The 19791-nt window shown below is 52.4% G+C and overlaps 1 protein-coding gene across 1 annotated transcript in view; it reads right to left on the bottom strand.

Annotated features, from left to right (window-relative positions):
• MYO15A (myosin XVA) overlaps window positions 1-19791 on the bottom strand; it is a 55016-nt gene that overhangs the window by 28417 nt on the left and 6808 nt on the right. The window contains exons 2-28 of the mRNA XM_016145201.2: window positions 18585-18667; window positions 17933-17996; window positions 17059-17168; window positions 16631-16705; window positions 16319-16409; window positions 12854-12859; window positions 12366-12469; window positions 12167-12230; window positions 11099-11212; window positions 10412-10573; window positions 9463-9576; window positions 8827-8885; window positions 8613-8736; window positions 7497-7592; window positions 6933-7064; window positions 6035-6160; window positions 5226-5303; window positions 4317-4465; window positions 4167-4212; window positions 3855-3979; window positions 3268-3385; window positions 2753-2928; window positions 2167-2251; window positions 1348-1401; window positions 1167-1248; window positions 954-1084; window positions 364-459 (exon numbers count right to left, since the gene is read on the bottom strand). Of these exons, the coding sequence (XP_016000687.2) occupies window positions 364-459; window positions 954-1084; window positions 1167-1248; window positions 1348-1401; window positions 2167-2251; window positions 2753-2928; window positions 3268-3385; window positions 3855-3979; window positions 4167-4212; window positions 4317-4465; window positions 5226-5303; window positions 6035-6160; window positions 6933-7064; window positions 7497-7592; window positions 8613-8736; window positions 8827-8885; window positions 9463-9576; window positions 10412-10573; window positions 11099-11212; window positions 12167-12230; window positions 12366-12469; window positions 12854-12859; window positions 16319-16409; window positions 16631-16705; window positions 17059-17168; window positions 17933-17996; window positions 18585-18667 (2664 nt within the window). The remainder of the gene's footprint in view (window positions 1-363; window positions 460-953; window positions 1085-1166; window positions 1249-1347; window positions 1402-2166; window positions 2252-2752; window positions 2929-3267; window positions 3386-3854; window positions 3980-4166; window positions 4213-4316; window positions 4466-5225; window positions 5304-6034; window positions 6161-6932; window positions 7065-7496; window positions 7593-8612; window positions 8737-8826; window positions 8886-9462; window positions 9577-10411; window positions 10574-11098; window positions 11213-12166; window positions 12231-12365; window positions 12470-12853; window positions 12860-16318; window positions 16410-16630; window positions 16706-17058; window positions 17169-17932; window positions 17997-18584; window positions 18668-19791) is intronic.

The following is a 19791-nucleotide window of genomic DNA, read 5'->3' as shown; positions in this document are numbered from 1 at the left end:
ACAGACTCCATGGCTCCCTCTGTCCATACTGGTGGCCACTAGTCAGGGGTGCTCTGCCCCCTACCCCCTTCAGACTAGGAAGTCCTCGAGGAGAGGACCTGGATCTATTCTTGTATCTCTGGTAAGTTCCAGAGAGGTGGCCTTTTGCCAGGAAGATGGCTGGAAGAAGAAAATCCCCCAATGCCCAGATCCCAGCCCAGAGAGGAGGCCAGACCACCCCTGAGAGAAGTCTCTCCTCCAAGAAAGAGGCCTTGGCTTATGGCTTTGGCTACTGAAGGGTCCAGGAGGGCAGGACATGGGGCTTTGTGGCCTGACCTCGGGGGCAGGCCAATGAATTCAAAGGTGATCCTGACAAACCCATACCAGCTTAAAGATGCTCACGGCTTCTGCATGGTGCTCTATCGGCAGCTGAGTGAGAGGCGTCCTCAGTGGTACTGTCAGCATCCCAAAGGCAGGTTCCTAAAGGTACAAGGCAGACATATAGGGACAGAGCCTGGACTGACAGGCACCTCTGAATCCACTGTTCTGTGCCAGGTGGGGACACAAGAACCTGGGAGGCAAGGACTCCTATTCTCAACCTGTGGATGAGGAAACTCAGGCTTGGAGAGGGGTGGACACTAGCCCTCAGTGAGTTGGTGTAGAGATAGTCTGAGCCCCTATCTAGGCCCTTTCCGGAGGGCAGGAAATTAAAGCAGAGATGACGATCCATGGCTCCACTGATGGTTAAATTTCTAAAGTATTTCCAAACTGGTTGACAAACAGCCACTTTCCCCCCTCCACTGCTATCCAGGCCCCCTGTGGAGCCCTGAGACACCTCATGATACAGAAACTGAAGGGCTTGTACCAGGTCTCACAGGGCACAGCTAGGAGCTTGCCCCCAGGCTGAGGACAGTATCAATTTTAACTGGTCAGTGCCCATCAGCCAGGGCTGCTTGAGCCTATGCCCCTCTTACCTTGAAATGGCACCGGACAAACTTAGCTATGGGGTAGTTGTTGATATCTAAGGGCAGTGTGACACGATGCTCAGCCTGGAGCCGAGGAGTTCGCACAGGGGCCACCCGGGGTACCTGGGCTGGCCTGAGGCCTATGGAGAGAGGAGGGCATGAGGTACCTGACTCCCCTGTCAACTCACGCCCTTCCCACCACACCATCCAGCGCTGATGTACCTGCCACTGCTTGCAAGAGCCTAGCCAGCTCTGCTGGTACCTCCAGGTGAGCCACAGCCACCAACTGCCGCTTGCTCAGTTCCTGGAAGGACAGCTCATGGTGAGGGGACAGGCCTGTCACAACCCCCACCTGCTGGCCTCCCTTCCTGTCCCCGGCTACCACCCAGACCCCCACACCCACCTCCTGCTCCCGTAGCCGCACCTCCTCCACCCGGAGCCTCCGCTCTGCCCTTAGCTGCAGGAGAGCAGATGGTCAAGGCAGGGAATGGCAGGCAGAGGCAACGGCAGGCCACAGGCCAGGGGCAAGCCAGGCCAGCTCACACAAGGAGTCCGGCACAAGAAATAAGGGGGTGAGCTTGCCTGATGTTTAGAGGTAACTGCCCCACATTGTAGATGAGGGGAGGCAGAAGTGTGGCCAGAGAAAGAGGGAGGGGAATGGAAAAAGACAAAGCAAGAGAGAGACTGAGGCAAAAGGCAGAGAGAGTAACACTTAGGGAAAAGGGAGAGATACGCAGAAGGATTTCTAGGAAGTAGCTGAGAGATGTGTGATGAAACTCCCTCCCCTGCTGCTCCACAAAACCTTTAGTAAAAGCCACAAACTCTTTTGATGCTTTAGGTATGACATTTGTCTTTCTGGTTCTGGTTTACATGACAATGGGTCAAGACTGACATCAAAGTAAGAGCAAAATCATATCCAGTGTTGGTCTACTCACCACATTCTAATTATACCCAATAACTTAAGATACCACTGTGAACCCAGCACCAGACCAAATCCTTTACATGCAAAATTTATTTAACCCTCTCCACAACCCCAACGAGTGGATGGGAGAAGCAGGGCTAGAGAGGGGCTGAGATTACACAGCTAGTGAGTGGCAGAGCAGGGATTCAAACCCAAGACAGTCTCCTCTTAGGGGCTAAGTGTCTCTTCCCCACCCCTGCTGCTCCCTGGACCCAGACAGGGTAGGCTTGGCTCCTAGAAGGGGGAGGGGGAGGCCTGCACCTTGAGGTGACGCCTGTGGCTCATGTATGTGTGCACCAGGGACCGAAACTTCACCAGACTTCTCCTCATCTGTTGATACCGTTGCCTGTGAGGTGGGGAGAAAAGGAGTGTCTTGGTAGGGGAGTTTAACGGTTGGGGTCAAGGGGGAACAAGGGGCAGAGATGCCCATGCCAACCTGGTCTGGGTGTCAGTACCCACACTTTACTCGGACCCTTTGGCACAAAGGGAAATTGTAGGTCAGAGGAGGGCAAGGATTTGGCTAAAGTCACACAGCAAATTAAGTGGCAGAGCCTGGATTAAACTGCCTATGGATTTCCCAACAGGCTAAAGTCCTGGGGTCCTTGAAAGGCAGGGTGGGGTCCCTCTTGGCTGGATGGAGTCCCACCCACCAGTCACAAGGGACAGGAAGTAGGACAGAAAATTTCCAAAAGCAGAAACACAGAGAATCTTATCATCCTTCCTGCAGAGGCCCCAACTCTCAGCTTGCATTCCTTAAGGATCAGGGTGCTTACTACCCAAGTTCAGGCAAGACCTCTCCCAAGCTTAGCCATAGGGATCCAGGGAGTCCTGCCTATCTGGGCTGCACCTGGCCAGGTAGCCTCGGGCCCGACTTTGCAGCAGGATGATCTTGCGGCGCAAGGAGCGGAAACGCCGCTGGATGAAGAAGCCACGAAGGCAGCGCTGCAGAGTAAGGGCTGCCAGATTCAGGACGTGCTCCCGCATGCTCTCCAGGAGCTGATGTAGGTGTTCTTTAAGGAACAGCTGAGGATAGAAGATAAGTAATGTGGCAAGTAAGGGCCAGGTGACTGGCCTGGGGTCTCCCTCCCTCTCCAGAATCCATGGAGACAGAATAGATAGGGCAGCCTGCTGGAGCTGAGTGGAAGATGGGTTGGGTTTTGGAAGAAAGGATGAAGATGAATTAGACAATGGGAACTGCCTGAACAAAGGTCTGGAGGCGGGATTAGCATTCCATTTACCAAGCTCAACTGGACTGCTTCTGGGACAGTAAACTCTAGCTTGGGCATTTCTGAATCCACAGGCTCCAGTTCTGGAGTCCTTCAACTTGGGGCCTGCAGGGGCTGAATGTGGAGTGAGACTCACCTTGCTGACGCCAACGCGGTACATATTTGGCATGACTGTGCATAGGCGACTCAGCACCGACACACACATGTCCCCATTGGCTGGCAGGTTGTGCTTGAGGGCCACTAGACAGCGGTACCTGCAGGGGCCAAAACTCAGCCTGGGGCTATGGGACCTACCCCAGTTGCCCACTAGATCACAGATTCACCACCTCTATCCCCTCTCTCCAGGAGGCCTGAGTCCCAGCAGTGGCTCTACTCAGTGTCTTCTAATAATAAATAGGCACTCCATCCTCAAGACTACTTCTCAGAGTCAGAAATTTGTAAAAATGGTTTCAGTAGAATAAGACACCTTACTGTCATCTGCTGGAAACATCATAATAACTTTTAAAATTATTCCTCTTTGGAATCAATACATAAGAAAACCATGAAAAAATACAAAACAATAAATATATCTGCCATATAACAGCTAGCATGTGGTGGTCTTGTGTAATGTATGACCTGGGCAACTGCATAGCAAACCCTTTTCCGCCCAAGTTGTATGTTCCTGGGATCCCGATGGGCTGGGTAGGGGTCTGTGGAGCTCAGGAACTATTCTGACTGAGGTACCTGTCGATGAACATCTGGAAAGGCAGCCGCACTGGAAAGCCCTCCTTGCGAATCCGCACAGTTTCCAGCACCCCTGAATAGCGTAACTGTGCCATTACCACCTCTGGCTCAAAGAGGCCTGGCTCCTGTAGGGAGGACCCGGATAGGAAGTCTGCACATTGTCCCACCCTTGTGCAAAGGACATTACAACAGCAAATTGTCCTCATGGTGGGCTGGGCCAATGGAAGTCCAGAGAGGCAAAGCCAATTGTCCAAGGTCATAAGGCATGGGGGAGAGCATTTGATTCTCCCAGGGATCTCAGCCATCATGTACCTTCTTGTGATTGGGCTTCAGGCAGCGCACAAACAAAGGGTTACATCTGGGCAGGGGGAGAAGAAAAGCAGTGTGAGGCCTCAGAGAAGAAAGGTGCTTATCCCTGAGTGTCAGAGGTAAGGCTAGGTCCCACCCACCTGCCACACCTACCTCTCCATCTTTTCCACCAGATCTAGGAGCGACTGCTGGAACTTAGCTGCTACTGTGTGTGCCTTGTAGAGCCGGGTGACAGAGCTGCTCTTGCCCAGGCGCTGAGGGGCAGCTTGCGGAGCATGGCTGGCGAAGAGGTGTGCCACCACCTGGGCAGGGGTGGGCAGCAGGCCCAGGGTAGTGGTCGAGGTACCAAGCGACAGGGGAAGATAGAGACCAAGAGACAGAAACAAGGAGAGAAACAGAAAGAGAGAGAGAAAAAGGGAGAGAACAAAAGGAATCAAGTCTCCAGACCTGAGGGACCAGAAAACTAACCAACTGAACCCCTGCCCTCTCTGCAAGGCCACTGTCCTCCTGGCTTGTATATATCTCAAGCCAGGGAGTTCAGCACCTTTCAAGGAACCTGTCCTATTTTTGTAATGACTTTTTTCTTCAGTCTGGGGGACATACAGGCACTGACTGTGTGCCTGGGCCCGAGGTGGCCTGTTACACAGGTCATGAATTTTGGCAATGTACCCATTTGCCATAGGAGGAAATGGAGACCCAGAGTTTGGGGTGGGTGGCTGAGAATATGGGGGCAGAATGGGAGAACGGCTCAGCCAGGGGATGGGGTGGGTGTGGGCGTGGCCAGGAAGGGCTAGGAGATAGATAGGGCAACCCAGTGTGGCCAGCCAGGGGCATGGCCCTTTAGGTGTGGGGCCAGGAACTAGAGAAAGTACAGAGCAAAGCAAAGCTAAGTGGGTATGCGGTTAGGGTTGGGATGGGGTCAGAGCCTGGCTAGGACTGAGGTGAACAAGAGGAAGGATTAGGCTAGGGTACCTCCCCATTTCAAAGACGAGGAGAGTGGCCTGATGGTGAGCTGGGTGCTCTGGGGCAGGGCCAGAGCAGCAGGAGGTAACGCTTGCTCACCCGTGTCCGACTCCGAACAAATAGTTCCAGCACATCCTGGCGTACCTGGTCGTGGTTCTTGTCCAAAAACTTGTGCACCTGGAAAGGGGGAATGGCAGCACAGCTGAGGCTGGACCCCGCCCCCACCTCCATGCCATCTGGGGGGCAGTGTAGAAGGCTAATCCACCTCTGTGTACGCCAGCCAGTCTGTTCCCCGATTCTTCCCTTCCACCCTACATCCCGTGGGTAACCTTGGCCCAGCCCATCCAGGCCGCTGTCTCCCACTCTGTCGTAAGAGGAACTAGACAGTTCCCTTGCTTTGTTCCCCTCTCCTCCTGCCCCTACTATCCTCCCCACTCCCAGGGGAAGGAGGCACTAGCCACTTCACATGCTCAGTCTGGGTCTTGGCCCCATCTTCAGTGGAAGATATTGTCTGGGGCCCACGCTGCAGATGAGGAAAATTAGGCCCAAATGGGGAGAGGCTTAGAATCCTGGCCTGAAACAACTCCAGGGTAGGAATGCGCCTGAGATAATATGATAAGAGTGATCACAGTGATTATCACTACTAGTAATAGCTACTCTGTCAAATCCGTCCTAGTGCTAGACTTCTCACATTCACCCATGAGATGGGCACTATCATTAACCCTGTTTTTCAAATGAGAAAACTGGGGATTAGAAGGTAAAGTGCTTTGCCCAAGGTTACACAGCTAAGGATCAACAGGGCCAGAGCTGGAAGCAGATGAGAATGTTGGACCTCCTGTCATGCTTCTATGCCTCCAACGGCTGGGAACTGTGGCACCAGAGGCCGTGCGGGCTATCTTGGGTCTCACCTGGTAGGTGACTTTGCCTGCGTAGTGCTTGATGGTGAACTCTGGCAGTGGCATCTTGGGTTTGGAGTAAAGTGGGTTGGTGCTGTGGTGGTAATGGCACTTTTGCAGAAATGTGTGGTCTGTGGCCTGGAGATAGGTAGGGGTCAGTGGGTGGGCAGGGTACCTGGGCACCCTGTTCCTGGTCTAGTAGCAAACTCTCCAGCCCTGACTGGTCCCCAGTGAGCACTGGGGAGAAGGAACAAGTCACAGCTTCCCCTTGTTGCCCATTGCCCTGGGCGGGGAGACCTAAAGCAGACCCCTGCAGACAGGTGTGTCTGATTAGCTCCCAGCTGCCTCCCCTCCAGCCCAGCTGCCTTTGCACTCTCTAGTCCAGGGGTCCCCAGCTCCTTGGCCACAGACCAGTACCAGTCCGTGGCCTGTTAGGAACTTGGCTGCATAGCTGGAGGTGAGTGGCGGGTGAGCAAGCGAAGTTTCATCTGTATTTGCAGCCACTCCCCAGTGCTAGCATCACTGACTCAGCTTTACCTCAGATCATCAAGCATTAGATTCTCATAGGAGAACTGGTACTGGTGCCAAAAAGGTTAGGGACCACTGCTCTAGTCCCACTGCCCAGAGCACCCATCCCACCCTTGTGTTTTCCAGTCAGAATGTGAGGCCCAATCCCAAGGTCATCTCCTCCAGAAAGCCTTCTATGATTTCCCAGATTGTGTAGCTCCTCATCTGGACACCTGCAGCTCCCTATTCAACTGCAATTATCCCAGGTTATAAATGGCAGGTTGGGTATACTAAGCCCCATTCCCGGGCCAGAGCAGAGAGGAATGTAAGACCCAGGCTTAATGACACGAGGCTCAGAGATTTTGAGCAACTTGTCCAGACTCACACAGTGTCTGTGGCTCACCTGAGGAAAGCAACACTGGTCATCAAGGATGCGTAGGATGCCATAGGGCTTCAGTGAGATGAGGTTGATACAGGGCTGATTGTCAGCAAATGTGATCTCCCTCCAGTTGATTTGTTCACGGGTATACTCCTCCTGCAGGCAGCAGGGGATCAGCCTCCTAGCCCTGCCCAGGTCCCACCCACCCTGCCTCCCAGGCCAAATCCATCTGAAGAAACTAGGCCAGGGGCACCTCTGCCTGCACACCTCCTAGCATAGGAAACTCAGTCCCCAGCAGGGCAACATGAACCATTTTGGGGCTCTGCTCCTCCCTCTATTTGGGACAGCCCTTGGAGGGTGAGAAGGATCCCCCAAGAGGGCTCTTCTCTGGGCTCAGCACCCTAGCACCTTCCCTTCCAGAATAGAGGCCTTCATATGTTCTGGTCCCCACCTTACAATGCCTTTCCCTCTATTTCTACTGACAACCTCTGTTTTGCCCTTAAAGAACCAGCATATCCTGTCTGCCACCAAGGAAGCCCATTGGCCAGTGAAGATGGGGATGGGAGTGCTAATGGAGGCCCTCCACACCTGTTCTTCCTGGAAGATGATCTTGTTGAAAAGGTACTGAAGGTTCTCGTTTGCATAGTTGATGCACAGCTGCTCGAAGCTGTTGAAGCTCAGGTCCTGTTAGGCGGGTGGTGAAGCTGGGCCTGGCCCCTCCTTGGCAGCAGCCCATCTGGCCCCTCCCAGGCCTTACCCATCCCCCATGCCCAGGCTCAGTGCCATCCCTGCCTTCCATGGCCACAGCTTCAGAAAGCTGGAGCCTGGACCACAGATCCTCTGCTCAGAAGCCTCTATGGCTCCTGCTATGTACAGGTGAGAGTCTGACAGTGTAGGTCCCAATGTAAGGCAGCTTAGGTAATAGTTAAAGGCCCACGTTCTGGAACCTTCTGCCAATCTTTTTAACCATGTGACCTTTGACAATCACTCTGTGCCTCAGTTTCCCCATTTGTAAAACAGGGATAATGACAATATCACCTCATAAGGTGGTTATAAAGATTAAGTGGATTAATAAACATAATTTGCTTAGAACAGTACCTGGTACATAATACGTGCCATGTGAGTATTAGCTATCTCTTTTATTACAATGATCTTGCTTTGTCTCTCACCATTTCCCCCATCATGCACTCAACACAGAGTTACACCTCCTCACCCCTACAAATGACTTCCAGTTCCCCAGACACCATGCCCCATCCTTGGCATATGCTGTTCCCTCCACCTTTACTGATTCTTAAGGAATTAGCTCAGAGATGTCTTCTGATCCTCTAAGAAGCCTTCCCTGATCCTTACCCAAATAAGGGTTTTCTCTAGGCTCCTCCAGCTCCAGGCTGCCTCTGTTATGGCTCTGACCAAATATGTTTGTTAATTTCTGTCTCCCATCTCCACCCAGTCCTTCCCGGAACCTCCCTAAGAGAAGGTCCCAGGTCTGGTCCTTTCCAGGGTCCCTCGTGTTGCCCAGCACAGGGTCTGGCACCCAGAGGCCTCAGATAGTGCCTGACAGTGTGGGTAAGCGAAGAAAATGGTAGAAGACAAGAGAGAAAATAATAAGGGAAGGGGGCCCTGATAATGGTTGCGCCATAGGCAGAGAAATGCGAGAGATGAAGCTTTATGTCCCCTGCCCCTCACACACACACGAAGTGCCACCTCGAAGCCATAGATGTCCAAGATGGCGATGGACAACATGTCCTGATGTGGAGACACCAGGGCATTGACCCTGGTGATGAGCCAGCTGAATAGCAGTGCATACAAGACCTTGGCGATGGCATCCCTGAAGAGAGATGGTGTTGGGATGAGTGAACACAGTGGGCACGAAGCATCTGGAGGCTCAGGCAAGGAGGAGTAAGGAGTATGGACTCACCTGGCATCCACAGCGCTTTCCACAGTCAGAGGGGTGAAGATCTTCTCTCGCATTGTTTCCTGGGGAAGGATATGGCCTCTGAGTGACAGAAGACTGGCCACCACCTCCAGGAAGTCTCCAGAAGATTAGGGAGTATGTGTGGGAAAGGGAAATGGTCTTAGGCATATAGTTGGCCAGGGGTGGAATAGGTCATCTTTGTCCCCCCTTCTGCCTGGTTATACTGGTGAGGGTGAAGGCTGCTGGTCTAATGGGCGAGACAGAGGCATAAGCAGACACAACACAGTGAGATCAGCCCTGGGAAGGGAGAAAGGGCCAGGGTTCGTGAGAGGCCAGAGGAGGTACTGATTCCACTAGGGGTCAGAGACATCTTCATGGAGGTGGGGATACCTGTGTTAGGTCTTGAAAGAGGAATATGTATGAAAGGGGAAGAGCATTCCAGGCAGAAGAAACAGCCTGGAGATTGAGTACCTAATGCCTTTGGGATCTGAGGTTACTCCCCTCTGGGCCCAACACAGATGAATGGCACAGGAGAGGAGGGAAGAGGGAAAGATGGCCCCCACAGGATGGGGCACAATGAAGATCTATGTGGGTGTTTGCAGGAGGCTTTGATAGAGTCCCCAGTGCCCAGAGACTCACAGTCACTTTGAAGGTGATGGCCTTCTGTAGGCCCTCAGGGGAGATCTGAAGAAGCTCTGCCACAGCCTGGATCTCTCGGGCACTCACCACCGAGGCCACCTCTTGTGCGTCCGTCTATGCAAAATACCAACAGAAGTGTGTTTTGAGCTAGATAAGCTGATTTTAAAGTTCATATAAAAAACATAAACAAGCTAGAAGAACCAAGCAAATTCTTAAATAGGAATAGCAGGGAGCCCAGTGAGATGGTAAAATACATTATAAAGTTATAATAATTAAAGCAGTATGATGATAGACACATAATAGGTATAAATAGATTAATGAAGCACAATAAAAGGTCTGGAATTAGATACAAATATGTATCTCTCAAGAGGTAGGATTAGCATAATTAAGCAATTGCCTGGACAAAAAGAAACTGGATCCTTACCTCACACCTACTAAAATGAATTCCTTTGGTTGTTTTTAACCAAAGACTTAAATGTTATAAAACACACACACACACACGAACCATAAAAGTTCTTTAAAAAATTATGGGAGAAGGCTGTTATAATTTTAGAGAAATAGTTCTCTAAAAAAAATCATAAAACTTCTAAAATTTATACAAGAAAAGATTGATAAATGAATGCCTGAAAATGATTTAAAAAATCTGTGTGGCCAAAACAAAAAACAAAACCCAAACACCAAAAAACCTGTAAAAAAGTTAAAATATAAATAACAAACCAGGAAGCATATTTTCAATTCATATCAGAGACAAAGAGCTGATTTCCTTAACATACGTAAAGATCTCTCATACACTGATAATGAAAGGATGAACAACCCCAGAGCTGGGGTGAGGGGAAAACTAATGATATGTGCATGACGTGACCTGAAAAGCAAATGCAGATGGTTCCTAGGCCTCTGAAAAGACGCCTGTGTGCCTAGGGCCCCATGGCAGGCTGTGGCATTCTCTTACCTCATACTTTTCAAAGTAGACATTGCCCAGATGTAGAATGGAGGCCAGGATGCGGAAGATGCTGTCCTGGTCCTCCCCGCTGAAGCCCAGCACCTCCATGGCAGCCAGGAGCCGGCGGAAGTCGTCTGCATCACTCTTCCCCAAGATCTCACAATTTCCACCCTGGGCAAGAGTAGGGCCAGGGGTCAGGGAACCTAGAGGGGTGCTGGGACCCCTCGAGGCATCTGCTCCGTCCTGACTGGCAGTGTGTCCTGTGTTGTCCACTCAGCTCTCATTCCATTCCCATGGGCTCGGAGGCTCTGGGCAGGTATTGTGATAGTACTTCATATACATTTCCTTCCTCTAATCCTCACCACATCCCTGGAAAGTGGTACTGTGCTGTCCCCACTTTACAGATGAGGAAACTGAGGCACTAGAGGAGAAGTATAGTAGCTCTAGGCTGCTTAGTTTCATTCCAGACTCCAGGAAAATGAAGAGTCAAGTAGGCCTGACTCTTACTCTGGTTTTGGACCCCAAAGATGCCTGTCTGCTTGCTGTTATGAGACACCTGAAATCCAAACTTGCCCTCCCAACCCTCCATCACCTTCACTTCCCATCACTACATCACAACTTGGCTCTCTCATCCCACTGGGGTGATGAGGTAGGATGACCAGGGCTAAGGACTCTCAGATGCCTGTTGGTGCTCACCTGGTTCAGGTAGTAGTAGGTCTCGGCCTCCTGAAGGCTGAAGGCCTGCCGGAGCTGGGCAGGCAGTCCAGCCAACAGCTCATAGAAGATGTGGTAGTTCCTTTCGTTTTTGGCCTGCAGAGCAGGTAGATGGGTGCAGAGAGGTGGCCTGCCTACCTATGTGACCCCCAGACACACAGACCCAAGTATAGCCATAATATAAATACACACATGGGCCTGTAGGTAAGCCTAGGCACCTCTGTGCTAAGTGAGCTTTCAGTGAGCACTAGCTAGGAGTAGGGGCGGGGGTGGAGAAGCCCTGATATGGTTGTGGGTAGGAGGCTCTGGGCAGAATTTAATTTTTTTTTTGGAGAAATCAGAGAAAGTGGCCATTCTCACATGTGTACTGGCTACATATAACTACATATATGTGTATCCATAGAGCAGACATGTACACATAGGCCTCCTAATGGCTCATTCAGCCAGAGTGGCTGAGTACCCACTGTGGGCCTGGCCCTGTTCTAGGACACAGTAGAGAACAAGGCAGACAGAAGCCCACCTGCTAGCTGGGGAGACAGTCACTCAGCAAATCACTCGTTAAAATACAAAATATGTCAAGTAATGAGACATGTTCTGGAGAGAAATAAAGCAGTGAAGGGGATGGGGAGTTCTGGTGTGGGGTAGAGGGGGTTGCATTTTTAAATGGGATAGCTTCCCTACATGGGTGACATTTCAGGGAAGACCAAGAAGAGGTGAGGGGTTCAGCCATGCAGGTATCTAGGGGAAGAGTGCTCCAGGTATAAGGAATAGTAGGCACAAAGGCCCTGAGGCAGGATCATACCCAGTGTGCATCAGGGACAGGGATGAGACAATGTAGTTGGAAGGCGGGGGTGGGGTTGGGTAGAAGACTCAGTCACGTGCATACACACACACATGTTTATTCATTAATTCAACACTTACCCAGCCCTTCCAGGTGCCAGGCTCTATGAGTGCACACATGCAAACACATGTGTGTGCGCACACACACACACCCCCTGACCCCATCCCATGTCCCAACCAACACACAAGGGCCTAGGAGGCCTTGCTCACCTGAAACACAATCCTGGATTTCTCAAGCAGGTACTGGGAGGTTATGGCACCAGAGATCATGCCCCTGGGGTAAGGAAGCACAGTCAGCTCACCTGGGCAGTCAGCAGGCAGGATGTGGGGGGCGGTGGCTCTGAGAGGCTGTGCCAGGACATGGAGTATGTTGCAAGGCCTTTGGAGGCTCCTTCACTGTCCCACTCACCCTTCCAGAAAGATCTCCACAAACTTCCCAAAGCGGCTGGAGTTGTCATTCCTGACAGTTTTGGCATTACCGAAGGACTCCAAGAGGGGTGTTGCCTCCAGGATCTGGACCCCAAAAGAAGATGTGGAACTTGTTCTGGGGGCCTAGAGTGGGGGACATGGGGAGGGCCACCACAGGATTTCCCAGACACAGATCTCCCCAAGAACTCCCTTTGTGAAGGGGAAACTAGAGGTGGGCTCCCTATAGAACCCTGGGGTCTCCCTACTGTCCCACAATGCTCCCACCTCATGCTGTTCAACTCTTACACACAGACCCAGCTACCTCTCAACCAGCTCCAGCCTTTCACAAGGCAGCCCCGGGCCAGGACAGGCCTTTAAATGCTACTTCCTGCCCATCATATATGAGTATGCGCACCCATGCATGCATCTCACAGGGGTTTAAACATGCACACGCACATGAACGCACGCATGCACACATACTCCAAATACCTTTATCTTCAGGAGCAGCCAGGAGGGAGAAGGAGAGAGGGACAAGAACAGAAACAGGTCACCTGTAGGACTGACCACCTTTCTTCCGACAACACCAGGGGCTTCAGACCATGGAAGAAATGGCTGACCCCTTTGGGCCCTTGTGGTGGGCAGGAGAGCCACCAGGTGAGAGTAAAGCCATGAGCCTCAGAGACCCCAGGTGTTGAGCCTTGGGGACTGCAGTGAGGTGCCAGATGTGAGAGTCTGCTGGGTCTACCTGCCAAAAGGTTCTGGGGATGTCCTCTTCACCCCCACAGCTACCATCTAGGCTCTTGGTTCTGCTGTGCTCCCTCCAAGGGTCCTTTGAAAACTTGAATAGGTCACATTCTACCACCTCACTCAGGCTCAAAGACAAATCCTCACAGTGACCTCCAAGGGCCTGCACAACCCAGCCCCTGCTGGCCTCATCTTCTTATCTCCCCTTCGTCACTCTGCCCAGCACCATGGCCCTCCTGACTGTGCCCTTAACACCCTCTGAGCACCAGAATTCTTTCCCTCTGCAGCCCTCAGCACCAGCGGCAAATTCATTTCTATGTATCTTATCTCTCTCTACTAGAATGTCACCCCATATAGTCAGGAATCTGTCTGTTTGCACACCTCTGGGTCCCCAGCATCTACATAGTACTTGGTGTACTCAAGGCCCTCAACAAATATCTGCTAAATGGATGCAAGGAGGAATAGTATTTTATGAGAGCAGAGCTACACAGGGCACACATAGCTAATAATAGCTCCCATTTATTAAGCACCTACTATGAACTTAAATTATATCATAGTCAATCTTATGAAACAGGCACTAATATCACCCTTGTTTTGCAGATTAGGAGACTCAGACTTGGAGAGATAAGGTAATGTCTTATCTCTGGATGCCAGTGTCTATAAGAGAGAGCATAATACTGTGACAAGCATGTGGATAGTCGTGTGTTCTCTCTCGCTGACTCATTTCTTTAGGATAAATTCTTAGGGGAGAAGCAGAGGAAGCCTGGTCTCTGCAGAAGTTACCTTGGAGACAGTGCCAGTTTCCTCCATCTGGTCACTCCCACAGTCCTGTTTAGTCCAAGAAATATGTGCCCATTGTACAGAGGAGTAGACTGAGGCTCAGAGAGGCGTTGGGGCTAGCCCGAGGCTACTCCATGAGTCAGGGTCTGCCTGGGCTGTGGCCTGTACTATCCCTTAGTCTGGGAGTTTCTTGAGGGTACCTGAGGGTAGGTCAGCAGCTTCTCTGCTCCTAGTGCCTACCATGGGGCTGGAGCACATAGCCAGAAGCCAGGGGCAAGGACAGGTGAGCCACGTAGATGAACATCTGGCCCTGTGGGGCCATCAGGTCAGCCCCTAGGTAAGGCGGTGCCAGTGGTTCGGGGTGCACAGCATCTAGCCAACCCCCTTACCCTGGAGTATCCTAATCACATTCTAGCCCTGTGGCCTAGGCCTTAACTAGTCGAGGCATGACTAGGTCCAGTGAGGACACAGAGCCAAAAGCAGTCCAACAAGAGGGAGCCCTGAGACTTTCTGGCATGCTGGGAGGTATGGGTTGTGGCTTAGTGGCACCATTTTGCTGACCAATGGGAGACTGGTTGAGTACAATGCTCATACATGGGGGAGGGTGGAGCCAAGACAAGGGGCATTGTTTAAGACCCTGGATCCAGCCTGTATGATTACATGAGAAGGGAGGAGCAGCTGTTAGGAAATGAGCTCACAGTTGTCCCAGATGACACACACATCATCACACCTACTGTATGCCTGGCACAGAAACTCACAAACCTGCTGTGTCCCACAGCTCTGACCCTCCTCCCTGACCCCTGCTAAGACAGCGTTCTGCCGTGAACTTCAAATTCAAAGTCTTCCACCCCCTCACTTTGAGACACTGGGTAAGTAATCTCCCTCCCAGGCCTCAATTTCCTCATCTGTGAATGGACACCAACATATCTGCCCCAGACTGCCGTGAGGCTCTAGAGTGACATGATTAAAATCACCTACACACAGGAGGGACTCGATGCACAGATTTGCCTGCCTACCTAGTTGGTACTTGCAGATGTCTAACTGAGAGGTTTTGAAAACCCTGCCTGGAGCAGAGGGATGGTCTGGTTGGCCTCCAGGAGACCCAGGTTGATGGGAGGGGCTGGCAGGCCAAGGTAGGCATCAGAGGGGGCCTGCCACGAAGTAAATGTCCTGACCGCAAAGCCTGCGTTGACCCACTCCTCACTGAGAGCTGAGTAGCCCCACCTGATGCCCTCGAGATCACCTGCTGAGATTGTGGGCCTAGGGCAGGGAGTCTGAGAGTCAGTTTCTGATCTGGTGGGCCTTTTCCTCCAGCCTCACCTTCCCTGAGTTCCAGGCTCATGGTGCATTCACTGACTCTCCACCATCTCTGTGTTGATGCCCAGCAGACACCTCAAGGGCACCACTGTCTTCTCTCTGCAGCTCTGCTCGTCCAGCTGATGACAGTTCCTCCATGCTGCCTGTGGCTCAGGCTGATCTCCTGGGGTTGCCCTTGGACTGCCCTCTTCTCTTACAACCCTATCTGGTCCCTCGGCAAGTTGATGGCTGTCCTTTGAACTGCACTGGGGTCCACTTCCTTGGCCTGAGCTACCATTTTCCCTCATCTAGACTCCACACTGCCCCTCTGCTGTCCCCTGACACATTTAACCTGTTTGTACCCCAAGACCTTTGCTCTTTCCTCTGCCTATCTGCTCTTCCCCCAGACATCCTCAGCCCAGTCCCTCAGTTCTCAGTAGGGCCTACCCTGACTACCACACTTCAAAATATAACCTCTAACACTCCCTATCCTACTCCCTGCTTTTTTTCTCCACGGCCTATAACCCTTTCACATATACATAATTTACTTGTGTATTATTTTTCTTTCTGTCTTCTCCACTACAATTCCCACAGGGCTTGGAACATTGCTCAGTCTGCATTGCTGCTGTCTGCCTCCCCAGAGCCTAGCATGGGCCCAGCACACAGTAGGTCCTCAGGAAACCTTGAACAGTCTCAGGTTCAGAGGATTTGCACTCTCAGCAGACCTCAGATCCTGTAGACCCTGGCCAGGCCTCCTCATTGCTCAGCATCTACTGACCCCCACCCGCACAAACCTCCCCTACATTCAGGCCTGTCCTGCCTCTTTGACTACGGACCAGGAGCCATTAACAGAAAGGTGAGGCCAGGTGAGGGAAGTGGAGTGACTCCTCTTGCCCATGTGGTCTCTACTTGGGCCAGACCCAGGAGTGCTAAAACCCAGAGCTGCACAGATACAGGAAGGAGGGAACCCTGCAGACGCTCCCTGGGAGGGGTGGCAGCAACGACCCTGCATCCTAAGTACCCTCTCAGTGCAAACTTGGGCTCAGCTTCCCCATTCTCCAAGTGGGGCCAAGAAGTCTTGCCTTTTGGGGAACACAAGGAGCATTCAGCTGAGGGCCCTGGGCACAGACTCACCTGCTGCATGATACCCCGTTTCTGGTTCATGGCGGCCAGGTAGCGTAGGATCAACTTTGTGGCCTCAGTTTTTCCAGAGCCGCTCTCTCCACTGACCAAGCAAAGGGGCGGAGTAAGCTTCCTCTTCTGGACTCCCCCAGACCAGCCATGATATAAGAGGACATGGGCAGGCAGGCAGGCTGGCCCAGAGATGACAAGTAACTTCCCCAGGTTCCCCAGCAGGTCTATTCTGATGCAAACCTCTTGCCTGAGGTCCCCCTCCATTTCTCCCCCCAGCATGCACGAAGGTCCCCAGCCTGACCTGCTGCTCACCTGATGATTATGCACTGGTTCTGTTTGGCATCAAGCATTTTGGCGAAGGCGAGATTTGCAATTGCAAAGAGATGCCTGGAGAAACAGGCCATGGGGGGAAGGCACTGGGGCAGAAGCCTGTCTTTGTGTATTCAAACCTCCCAGGGTATAGGTGGAGGCATCTGTGTCCAGCCAAGCAGCCAATCTGCTCCATCCCCTACCCTTGGGGAAACACTCCTTGCAATGCCCCCCACCGTGGTCTGAGCCACAGTGGCCTACAACCCAGTAGGGGCTGTGGCCAGGCTTGGGGAAACACTGTTGGGCTGAGTAGGTGGGCTGCCCACCATCAGCCCTGACTCATGGCTGAGGGGCAGCCAGGGGCTCACCAAGCTCAGACAGGGACCCAGGAGAGCCAGGACAGTTCCCTCCCCAAGCCCAGATACACTTACGGGGGATTCTCTCCCAGGGCCCGCCCACTGTACTGCTGCACCTGCTCCGGCCCATAGATTCCAAACATTCGGTATGGGTTCACCGACACCAAGATGCTACCGATATATGTCTGCTGGACAGACAGCGGCCTCAGTGCCTGTGGCTCCTTGCAGCCCTGTGGGTCCCTCCTTCCCTTGCTCCCCCAGCCTGGATCCCTGTTTCTATGGGGACAGATGTGTAGGTGCTTGGCCTGAATGTTCAAACCTTGGGCCCTCTGACAGCTTGATGGGTCATCTGCTATTTCAGGTACTGTACCAGGCTCAGGCTTGGAGGAATTTGGAGTGAGCAAAGCCCCACAGCTATGATTCTGCAAATATGGCTGTGTCAGCTGCTGCCTATTTCATTTATTCATAGGGCCAGGCTTGAGGAACTTCTGCCTCAGTGTGAAGTTAAATCTCTACTGCCTGGAGAGGGGAAGGGCTGGGATTACAGGGGATTGAGGTGGCCAGAGCCCTTCTGGGTGGCCTTGCCGCCTCCCCTGTGGTTCTGGGCCTTTGTTTTGTCATTCTGGGGCCAGTAGCTCCCTTCCTCCCCTTGGCCTCCCCACTTCTGGTATCTAGGTCAATGGAGTCTAAGACTCCAGAAGCTTTACCCATTGAGTTCCTGTCTCTAGGTCTCTGCCCTGGCACCCACCACTCTAAGACTCTATCTTTAGAACCTTGGATTTCAGAGCTCCAAGCTTCAGTAGGTTATGCTTATATAATAGAAACCCCAGAATTGAAACCAGAGGTCACAAGTCTGTGACCCAGCAGAAGTCTATGCCTCCTACCAGGGCCCCAGGAGGCGGCTGCCTGCCAGACCTGAGCCCAGGGCAGCGCCAGCCCCAGGACTCACATAGATAAGGTTCCGTTCAAATCTGGTCTTGAGGTTGGACAGCACGGTGGCCTCCTGGAGGTCTCTGGGAGGGCAGGGAGATAGATATAGTCAGGGCCCTCTTTCCCTCAGTGCAGGCCTTGGTCAGAAAGGCCTGAGTTCAAGTCCTGTCTCTGAGGTCTTGGGAAGTCGCTTAAACTTTCTGTGCCTCAGTTTCTTCACTTATCCAATTGGTATGATAATCACTGTCCCTACCTCACTGGTTGGAGATGCTCTTAGCTAGCAGATATGAGGTCACCATGATTAGATAATGATATTGACCAGCATAACCCTCATTTTTAGGGTACCTCCAATGTGCCAGCATCCTCATAATAACAGCCGTACCATCCCCCTCTTATAGATGAGAAACTGAGGCACATAGAGCAAAGTGGTTTACCCAGGGTCCCCCAGCTGGTAAGTGGTAGGGCTGCGCGAACTCAGGCCTGTCTGACTCACAGAGATACTATGCACACATTTGGCTTTTGTGACACTACATGACTTTGCAGAAGAAATTGAGGCTCCGAAAGTGTTCCAGGAAGTGAGAGGCGCCCCTGGTAGGAGGACTGCTCCGCCCTGGAGTGTGGTGGTAACTCTTCTGTGACCCGTCACTGACTCTGCCACCCTGCCTACTCACTCCAGCTGTGTCATGTCCTCCACACCATCTTCCCGGAGCTGTTCACGGAACCGTGTGGATGGCAGGTTGCGAATGGAGTGCATCTGTGAGAGAGAGAGTTTATGGTTACCCAGTTAGAGGGTTTCCATGAACGGCCCCCTAGCTTGGGCACACTGTTGCCTGCTCCTGTTGTGAAGGAGGGAAAAGTCCAGGTCAGGTAGGTCCTGTGGGCTTTCTTGCCTTAGAATGCTATGGCCTGTGGAGCCTGCATGTAGCTCTTACTCACAGAGACACACAGCTGCCCTATGCCCATGTGTTCCCATGCTCTCTCAGTATTCTCCCTTTTCCGAATGGATCCCAAATCTTTGCTTATGTGACAACTCGATGAACATTCATATCTTGGTGCATGGGACCTCCAGCAAGTTCAAGACCAATACTGTCCCATTCCACGCCATAACCCTGTGCCTAGGCCAGGGCAATCATGTAGACCCAGAAGCACAGACCTACATGCAATGGCATTTGCTGCTCATACAACTCCCATGCACAGCTGTGGTTTTGCAAGATGCCTGTGGACATGTGTTAAAGCTCATGGTACTTAGCTGGAGGCATATGCTTTCAAAGTCCATTTGACATGTTCTTGTGTGCATAGACGTCTGGGGCTGTCCCCATACCTGGGGGGCTCAACATGGAAGTCTTGATACCATCTTTGGCTGCCGGGTCTCCTTTGTGCCTGACTACATGTGCACATGACCCCATGGATGCCACAGCTCCTCAGACCTTGCAGCACAGACACATGCTTTCCTTGTTTGGCTGTAGTATACCCATGCATACATCCCAGGCACACAAGCCTGCGCGTGACTCACATGACTGCAAGTGCACGTGTGTGCCTTACCTTTCCAGCTTCTCAGATCCATCCCAAACCCCTCCCTAAGCAGGTGACGAAAGGGGACACCAGAAGGGAGCCCTGAGGACTAAGTAGGCCACAGTGAGTATCACCCTGAGGCCCTGGCCTCCTGCCCACCCGTCTACCCATGTGTACCAGTGGCCACAAACCCTGAATAATTCAACCACTCACGTATTCCAGGGTGAGGAGAGCCCAGGCATCCTTGCCCCTCACCCCAGGGCGCCCTGCTGCCCGCTCCCGCAACGCTGCGGCCCACACGGCCTGGGGTACCCGCCGCCGGGGCCAAGGCCCCCCCAGCAGCCAAGCTGCCCCTGTTGCCATTGC

The sequence above is a fragment of the Rousettus aegyptiacus genome, unplaced genomic scaffold (genome assembly GCF_014176215.1).
Source record: "Rousettus aegyptiacus isolate mRouAeg1 unplaced genomic scaffold, mRouAeg1.p scaffold_m13_p_6, whole genome shotgun sequence".
Taxonomy (NCBI): Eukaryota; Metazoa; Chordata; class Mammalia; order Chiroptera; family Pteropodidae; genus Rousettus; species Rousettus aegyptiacus.
Note: the sequence above shows the minus strand (reverse complement) of the source record. Positions and strands in the feature narration are given on the sequence as shown.